General features: G+C 45.7%; 1 protein-coding gene across 1 annotated transcript in view; it reads left to right on the top strand.

Moving 5' to 3' along the window:
- Positions 1-9,375, top strand: part of ABCA4 (ATP binding cassette subfamily A member 4) — a 131,783-nt gene that overhangs the window by 66,679 nt on the left and 55,729 nt on the right. The window contains exons 15-18 of the mRNA XM_019667548.1: positions 931-1,152; positions 2,969-3,173; positions 6,682-6,747; positions 9,318-9,374. Of these exons, the coding sequence (XP_019523093.1) occupies positions 931-1,152; positions 2,969-3,173; positions 6,682-6,747; positions 9,318-9,374 (550 nt within the window). The remainder of the gene's footprint in view (positions 1-930; positions 1,153-2,968; positions 3,174-6,681; positions 6,748-9,317; position 9,375) is intronic.

Genomic DNA, 9,375 nt, shown 5'->3' with positions numbered 1-9,375 from the left:
CATGTGGGATCCGAACTGGGCCCCTGCTGCTCAGAGCCGGTGCTCCCAAGCCAACTCTTAACCAACGTGCCACACGGCCGGCACTAATTGGTCTTTCTTTTGAGCCAAGAAGAACCCATGCTGCAGGGCACCACTAGCAATTAATCAGAACCAATTCAAGAGATGAAACTTATTTGTACTTTTATGTCCCAAGAACAGGGTGACCTATATGTTCCTCAGAGGACTCCATAGTAAGGGAGAACCTAGAAGGCCTAATCAATTTGAACATCTCAGCTTATTCTATAATGTCATTTGGCAGCAGTACATTAAAAATAGCTAGTTTAGTCCTATTTTCTACATAGCCAAAGTGATTGAGTCATTAGTTAATGTGATAGATACTGAGTATTACTCATGGATTTTATGGTATTTGTATGATATTATGGATGGGAAGATTAACCCACTTCAAGTAATGTGGTTTCATTACTGATATTTTCACCTATGTGAATGGCAAATCTCAGAATGCAAGCGCAAATGACTGAATCAGCAGGCCAGGCCCCGGGAGAATGTTAAAGCTTGTTGGGTAGTCTCCTATCTCCCCTTTTGTTCCTCATCTATTCAGTATATCCAAGAGCTGTTGATGCTCCAAGACCCCCTATACAGATCTTCCTCCTTTGCTCAAATCCCACCAATAATTTGCTTACTTAACACATAATAATTATTTGGTACTTATCATGCATCACCCTCCTAGGGGAAATGACATTAATAGGATTTAAGGAACCCAACATGTTGAGTCTTATGTGTGAAAATTTAGGCACAACTAACAAGCTGGTGGGAGAGATCCCTCTAGGGCAGAGGGCCCCGGAACCAGTGCACAGAGATCACCCGCTGAGAGGGATGGTGCCCCTGGATGTGGGTGGAAATGACTGACTCAAGTGGCCTCTTTGGTTTCAGCATGGAAGGATCCTACACTACAGCGACCCGTTCATCCTCTTCCTGTTCCTGTTGGCTTTCTCCACCGCTACGATCACGCAGTGCTTCCTGCTCAGCACCTTCTTCTCCAGGGCCAGCCTGGCAGCAGCCTGTGGTGGTGTCATCTACTTTACCCTCTACCTGCCTCACATTCTCTGCGTCGCCTGGCAGGACCGAATGACGGCCGACCTGAAGATGGCTGTGGTGAGGGGCTGTGGGCTCACCCCGGGCACATGATACAATTGCTCCGAGGGGTCTGTAGTAATCCGAGAGGACTGGCCCGCCCTGTGAAGGGATGGACTTTGCCTTTTGGCTCAAGGGGGTGTAAGGTTAAAGGCACAGGGGCAGAAGCGGGAGTGACCTGATGGCTCCTCATCACCAAACCTGCTTGATTAGTCTGTCCTGGGAAGTCACTGAAAACCAGTTCAGCTCATAGGTCCCTTAGTGTATCCACAAGAGGAAAACATCCAGGCCCATTGCACTCAGTTTCCTTTTCTTAGCGTTTGAGAAGATTCAGAAGGAAGGCAGCTTGCCCCACTAACTGTTCTGTCCATGAGTTAATTCTATGACTACTCTGCTTTCATGAATTAAACGTTTTTGTTTCTCTGCAAAAGTACTTACTTTAGTTGGGGCAGCCCTACCAGTGCACGCAGAAAGGGGTGCAAAAATGAGCCAGTCTAGAGTCAGGCCCTCTTGCCAGGGGAGGTGTCCAAAAATTGACTTTTGATTGCCTGACAGACCCCTTAGTTCACGATTCCCAAACACCACTGTCTTTTTCTCGAATTGTTTTCAAATAGGCCATTTCCACCCTCTCATTAACCTGTGGCTTGCAGTGGAAGCTTGTCCACAGTCCTCTGTGCGGTGGAGTCGAGAAAGGACTACCACCAGCTTCTTGTTAGGGAAAGACCTAAGATCTAAGTTGTTCTCACGTTCCAAGTTATTTGGCCCCACAGCTGCCAGGGCATCTGCCTTTTATTTCTCGTGTTAAATAAGAAACCAATTGCTGCTATTTATAGCACCCAGTTTTCTAAAATGATCACAATGGGCTAGTAGCAAGAAATCCTTCCGCGGCCTGGGGGAAAGCGGGTCGATCTGGTCCACTAGGTAGACGCCAGTCCTTTGAGGCCACGGCGGACTTCTCGGGCGTGTGGATCCACCAGGAAGCAGTAGTTCTGGCAACCGTGGACCAGGGCTGGGCTGAGGTTTTAAAAAATGATTTTTGTGAACATATAGCTACAAGAATCCCTTCTTTTTGCAGAGAGACACTCTGAACCCCACCCTGGGTTCACCAAACTGTGGGGAGGCCTCTGAGTGGAGGAAATGGGAACAGCCTGTGCTTATGTGCTTTCTGTCAGGTCAGGGGCCACCCATGAGGACTTGGCTGGGGAACTGCCTCTTCCAACATCTTTCTGCATACTACCGATTTAGTTGAGCTGTGCTCTCCACAGAGAACCTAAAACAATGATCGTTCCCAGTCTGGAGATGGGGAAAAGGTGATAGTCAATGTAATCTGAGGCTCTTCTGGCTTCTCTGACAGACCTCAGGAGGTCATGAGACCATACCCTGCCTGCCCTAGGAAACTGATGACTTTGTGGACCCTTCTAATGGGATTCTCACAAAGCATCTCAGCTTAGCTTCTTTGTTCTGCCAAGAGCTGTGTGATCTTAAGAAAGAGGTGGGAAGAAGTGGGAAAGGTAGGTAGGTGACCATGAGGACCTTTGGTCCTTCAATGTGCTATGCTGTGTTGTATTTTTCCTCCCTATTGCACAACAGTGTTCCTTTGAACAGGTGAGAGGTGGCCCAGTGGATAGTGGGCAGGGGTCTCTGAAACCTGAGAGGCATTCCTAGAATTGTGTTCCTGTGGGAAGACTGCCTTAACCTCTCCCTGGGGTGGCTTTACACCTGGACACAACGTGGACCCCCTTTGGACCCTCTTTCCCACCTTGTGAGCCTCTGAGTGCTGTTGGGTCGGGTTAGAAACCCTCTGCTCAACTTGGGCACCCTCTTTGCCCCACTGCAGAGCCTGCTGTCTCCTGTGGCATTCGGGTTTGGCACTGAGTACCTGGCTCGCTTTGAGGAGCAAGGCCTGGGGCTGCAGTGGAGTAATATCGGGAACAGCCCCATGGAAGGGGATGAATTCAGTTTCCTGACGGCCATGAAGATGATGCTCCTTGATGCTGTTCTGTATGGCGTGCTTGCCTGGTACCTTGACCAGGTGTTTCCAGGTAATCGTCCCACTTCATAGAGTAAAGGTATGTGGGTTCTTCGGATCCCCAGCTCTCCTCCTTCCATCTAGTTTAAGTCTCATCCTTTCTAAGCTGCTTTAGTTTGGGCTCTCAGCACCAACATTTGAAACTGAAATCCAGGAGTCAAAAATCTTTCAGTGGATTCTGTTAGCTCCATATTAGAAATAGATCCAGAACCTGACCCCCGGTCACACCTCCACACAACCTTTTCAGCCCAAGCCTCCTTCTTCCATTATCACCGTCTACCAGTCTGTTCTCTTCACTGTATTCAGAGATCCTTTCAGAATCTCAGTCAGACAGTGTCAACCTTCTGTTCAGTTCCCACTGGCATTTCTTCTTGTTCAGAGTAAAGTCCAATGTCCCAACCCTCCTACAAGATGCTTCATTATCAGCCTCCAACCATCTTCCTCATTTCCTGTTCCCCCGTATTTCTCTGCTCCAGGCACACTAGCCTCCTTACTGACAGTTCATTTCCTCCTCAGGACCTTTGCACCTGCTGTTCTCACTGCCTGGAGCATGTTTCTACACACACACACACACACACACACACACACACACACACACCCTCTGCAGGTTTGCTTCCTCACTTGGTTCGGTCTCTGTTCAGATGTCATTTTATCACTGAGATCTTTCCAGACTGAAATGTCTAAATCACTATACAAATAACATTCTTTTAGTGCTCCTGTTCCCTTAGCCTACTTTCTTTAAAATCACCATGATATTTCTTTATGCGTTTGTTTATTGACTCTCTATGCCTACTAGGACATGGGCCCATGAAAGCAGGCCCATGGCCTGTTTTCTTCCATGTTATAGCCTCAGTGCTCAAAGTAGTGCCTGACTTTTGGTGGATAAATATCTGATTCATCGGCAGCATGGAAAATCAGCTCTTGAATCAAAATTGGCTGCTTGCACATTTTTGGATTTGCTTTGTGGAAATCAGATTCTCTTCAAATTAGTCTTTCCTGGTAGCTAGAGATGTTCCACCTCCATCTGAGTGGGCTGCACATCAACTATCAGCCACCTTGTGCTCTGGTGTCCGTGGCCTGGCTCTCGACGCTGTGGCCAGGAGCTGGCAGGGCAGAGTGAGGCTGGGCCTGGTCCCTGGAAACGGATGAACTCACAGCTCTCAGATCATCTCAGGGCAGCCTTCGCTGGCAGAAATATGTAGGCAGTCAGCCTGGAATAGGAAAAAGATGACTAGGCTGAGTCTGGAGGCCAGGGTTTGGACCCTAGTTGTGTGACTATATTAGTTTCCTAGGGTTACCATAACAAAGTATCACAAACTGTGACTTAAAACAACAGAAATTTATTGTCTCACAGTTCTGGAGGCTAGAAGTCCAAAATCAAGGTGTTGGCAGGGCCACACTCCCTCCGAAACCTGAAGGGGAGGAAGGACCCTTCCTTGCCTCTTCCTAGCTTCTGGTGGATTTTCAGCAATCTTTGGCATTCCTTGGATTGTAGATGCATCACTCCAGTTCCCCGTCTTCACATAGCGTTTTCTCTGTGTGTCTGTCTTCACATGGCCATCTTCTAATGAGGACACCAGTCATACCGGATTAGGGGCCTGTCCTACTCCAGTATAATTTAATCTCCACTAATCACATCTGCAACGACTCTATTTCCAACTAAGGCCACAATTCTGAGGTTCCAGGAGTTAGGACTCTGGCATCTTTTTTTTTTCTGATACCACTTCTGATACCAAATGTCTCATTTTTCCCAGCACCAACCAGTTCTCTGGTATCAACTGGTGTCCATCAATTCAATTTGGTTCTGACAGTAATTACCCAAAATTAGTGCCAACCCCACAGGCTCAGTCCCACAAAACTGCTCTCACTTCAGATGCCAGCTGCACAGTCGGTGCCCAGGCTGCCCACACTTTTGTTCAGCTGACGACAAACTCAGAGGTTCTCACAACACCCCTCAGGTTCATAATTCACTGGAACAACTCACAGAACTCAGGAAAGTGGTCTACTTGCAATTACAACTTTATAATAAAGAATACTACCCAGGAACAGCCAAATGGCAGAGATGTGTAGGGTGAGGTACAGGAGTGGTGGTGCATGCTGCTTCCCTGCCCTCTCCAAGGGCATCGCCCACCTGGCACCTTGATGTGCTCAGCATCATGACAGCTCCCTGAATCTTCCTGTTCAAGTTTTTACAATATGATCTCCTGTCCCCCTCCTGTTCCCAGAGGTGGGAGGGGGTGGGGCTAAAAGTTCCCATCCTTTTTTCACAACTTCTGTCTTTCCTCTGTGACCAGATCCCATCAAGAAGCTATCTGGGGGCCTCCACAGAGTCACATCATTAGCATAAATTCAGGTGTGGTTGAGAAAGGGGCTCGTTATGAATAATAGAAGGCATTCCTATCACTCAGGAAAGTCTGAGAGTTTTAGGAGCTCTATGCCAGAAACTGAAGACAAAGGCCAAGTATATTTTGTATTCTACCACCGACCTCAACGTAATCATTTTGGGGGTTGGGTGTGCACAATTCAACCCATAACAGTGAGTGACTTTGAGCAGTACATTTGACCTTTCTCAGCCTCAATTTTTTTCACTGGGCCATTAGAAGGAGATATAATAAGTGAAAATTAGTTGGATTGAGATTGAAATTTGTGCATAATTAAAGAGCTTTATTTTAATCTAACTAAAGCTTTAATTTGTTTAGCAACCATGTACTGAGCAGCATCTGTGTGTTAGCTCAGCACCAAGTTCTGGGAAAAGGGGTGGAAAAGACAGAACCAGGCCTGCCCCAGAGAAGCTGACAGTCCAGCAGTGGCCATAAAACATGGGGTAACTATTAAATAAGCAAAGACAGTGTTCTCGCAAAATCAACATTTTACAGGGAGCAAAGCTTGCTAAGAGAACTGGGCTAGAAACCTGGCAGTCTTTTCCTTGGAAACCAGATCATTCCAGCAGAATGGGATGCTTAAAGCCGTGATATCAGAACCAGGTCACCCGTGTTATAATTCCTGTGCCTCTATTCAATTAGCTGTGACCTTGGGCAGGTGATTCAAACTCAGTGTGCCTCCATTCCCTAATCCACAAGAATACTACTATTACCTATCTCCTAAGGTTGATTTGAGGATTAAATTATTTAACACATGGAAAGCACTTCCAGTAATGCCTGACACAGAAAGGACATCTAACAAAAGTCAGTGGTTATCATCATTATTATTATCTGGTGATTGTTGAAAGGGGCTTCATTAAATTCTTTAATCAAACGTTTTCTTAGAAAACTAATGTCAACCAAGATCATCAGTCTTAGTGTCGCTTGTTCCACCCCCCAAAAAAATGACCTTTTGAATTAAAATATGTTGGAAGGAGTAGTCTTTCTGGTATGCCATGAATAGCTGTGCAATGGCTTATGAACTATAAACATCTATGGTGAAAATTTGAGGTTCATATAGATAAATTCTAGATCGTACAGAGCTGTAGTAAGGCAGGATGACTTGGGCGTTTTCTCTTCATCTGCCTATCTATTCTTTAGGAGACTACGGAACCCCGCTTCCTTGGTACTTCCTCCTACAAGAGTCCTATTGGCTTGGTGGTGAAGGTGAGGTATTTTTTTTAATTTAAAAATATTTTAAAAAAACACAAACTTTAATGTTTGAAACTAGCTTCTTTGCCTATGTGTGGGGTATGCGTGGGTTACATAAGTGGCTCTTCTGTCAAGTGTGTGGTTCCTGATTACTCCGCTGGCTCCTGGGAGCTCTGCCACCATCCAGCCTCGGGGAACCTACCTTTGGTGAGTTGCTGGGCCAGAGCGAGTGGCTGAGCGTTGACAGACGCTGTGTCCTGTGTAGTTTATGCCCAGTGGGTTAAATTGCCCTAGGAAAATAAGGCCAAACCACTTCAGGGTGCAATTGACTTTTGCAGCTTCTCAATTTAAAGCAAGGAGATCCACAGAATCCTGAAGGAAACTTTGCTTTTATCTTCTGCCTCCCGTTCTATTTTTTTATTCCTCGCCACCTTTTCAAAAAATAAATTAATTTGTTTTCTTAAGGTAAGGACCCAACCAGAGGCTGGGGCAAATTGCCCCCCTCCCGCAGGCTCTTTTAAAAGTACTGAGCTTTGTGGTAGTTGGGGAAGAAGGCCAAAGAGGCATTTACCCAGAATGTATCTTAGATAAAATTTACCTTTCCTACTAAATGGAACAGGAAGCTGAAGGAGAGTTCTAGAAGTGGGGGAAAACCACAGATTATTTAATGAGGTTTGAGAAGGCAGAGAAATTCCTGACCTGAGAGCTGGGGACTCCCCTGAAGCTGGGAGGTTCTGGAAACAAACTTTCCAAATCTGTTTTTTCCTCATCTACCTGCTTTTTACTTTGTATCATTGGGTTTGGGCCAGGATTTATTCTTTAAGCACTTAGATGTTTGTTTTCTCTAGGGGATTAACCTAGGGCCTTTAAAGAGGCTTGGGTGGGTTTTTTTCTTTTCTTTTTTTTTAAATGATTCAAACAAACAGTACTTCTGGCAGCTCAGTACTTTTCCATTACGTTGGTTTGTCTGTCTTGTCTATCTATAATTTTTTAAATTTCTGCCATAACAAAGTTATAATCCATTATAAATGGGGATTTTCAGCACAAGAGTGTATCCCTGGAATTTTTCTAATTTCAATATATTCATTGACTATTATGCCTAGGAATTATGGGTATTTTTTTTCTCTACCAAGTCATCAAACACTCTGCCTCTAAAAAAAAATCTTAAGACAAATGTGCTCCTTCAAAAATGAATCACGTATTTTTGCCAACGGGGGCCAGGTATTTTTTACCTGTCTCACAGACTAGACTGAAATAGATTCCTTAAATCTCTCTAAAGTCAGAAAAGTGCTGAGTTTCTCCACCTAACCCCCTCCTTTCACAGATGAAGCAATGGAGCCCAAGGGTCATCCAGTGTTTTGCACAAGTTTCCATTGGTCTCTTGGGACAAGATCTGGAAATGGGACTCACTTTCCTGACAAGCAACTCACCCCAATGACTAAACTATTTATCAGAATATCCCCCCCCACCGCTATTTCATTGCATGTTAGTGCAGTGTAATAGCTAACACAGTGATTTTTAAAATTGTGGGCAAAAATTTTAAAAATCCTTCAGGAAGCAGAAGTAGAAATATTGGAGGTGGCGGGTCCCTGGCCACCAGGCCCGTTGCTGGCCGCTCCAGCACACACCCTGCAAATCTACGGAGGGCAGCATGGACAGAGAGGCCTTGGCGGTTGCTGCCTTAAAATCTCAACCTGCCCAAGGGGGTGCGCTTGTGGCTGGAGCCTTTTTGCTTAGCGATGGCGATTTCTCCCGCCCCTGCTGTCCTCTCTGGCTGACTTGCTCTCCTGCTTCTCTTCCCCTTCCAGGATGTCCTAATGTCCTGTTAAACCAAATGCAAAAAAATGCCTCTGTGTGTGTGTGTCTGTGGGTGGGTGGGTGTGGTTGTGTGAGTGTGAGAGTGTGTGTGTGTGTGTGTGTGTGTGTGTGTGTGTGTGTGTGACATGCATGTGTATGTGGCATGTGTGTGTTTGCACCATACTTCATAATTTGTGCTAGCCTGTACCTCAGTCAAGCTCAACTCTGGTGTTAATTTAAAAATATCTGAATGTCCATAAAAGTGGATTTCTCAGGTAAATCATTTCTCAATTTGTAAATTAAGCGGGCTGCCCATCATATCACCTTGAATGGACTTTTACTCAAGGTTTACTATGACTATGACATGTTTGAGATGGGAGTGGAAAGTACTGTTGGTGAGCTAAAGAAAAGTAAGCCATTTCAAATTCAATCCTGGTTCTGTTAATTTTTTTAAACCACAATTTCTGACATTGTGGGCCCCTCCTGGCATGTTAAAAGGATGAGGTGAAACTCCTGTTACAAAACTCCCCCTGGACCTGGCAAAGGCCACACAATCTGGCCCACTAGGGGCATCGCCGGCCACTTTCAGAACCTCACAGACCCACAGGTCAGAGGTTGACGGGACCATATTTGTGGCTGGTCCCTGGGAATGCTGACCTGGCCTTTGGAGGGAACTGTGTTTTCCAGTTATGGTAGGAAGCTGCTCTCCCCTCTTCTCCCCTCCTTTCCTGCCTTTGCTGACTTACAGCTCTCACCAGCAGAATAACAGTAGCTTCTGGTTGGTGCAGGATGTTCAACCAGAGAAGAAAGGGCCCTGGAAAAGACGGAACCCGTAACAGAGGAAAT

The sequence above is a fragment of the Hipposideros armiger genome, unplaced genomic scaffold (genome assembly GCF_001890085.2).
Source record: "Hipposideros armiger isolate ML-2016 unplaced genomic scaffold, ASM189008v1 scaffold_501, whole genome shotgun sequence".
NCBI classification, from domain to species: domain Eukaryota; kingdom Metazoa; phylum Chordata; class Mammalia; order Chiroptera; family Hipposideridae; genus Hipposideros; species Hipposideros armiger.
The sequence above is the reverse complement of the archived record's forward strand: the minus strand, read 5'-3'. Positions and strand labels throughout refer to the sequence as shown.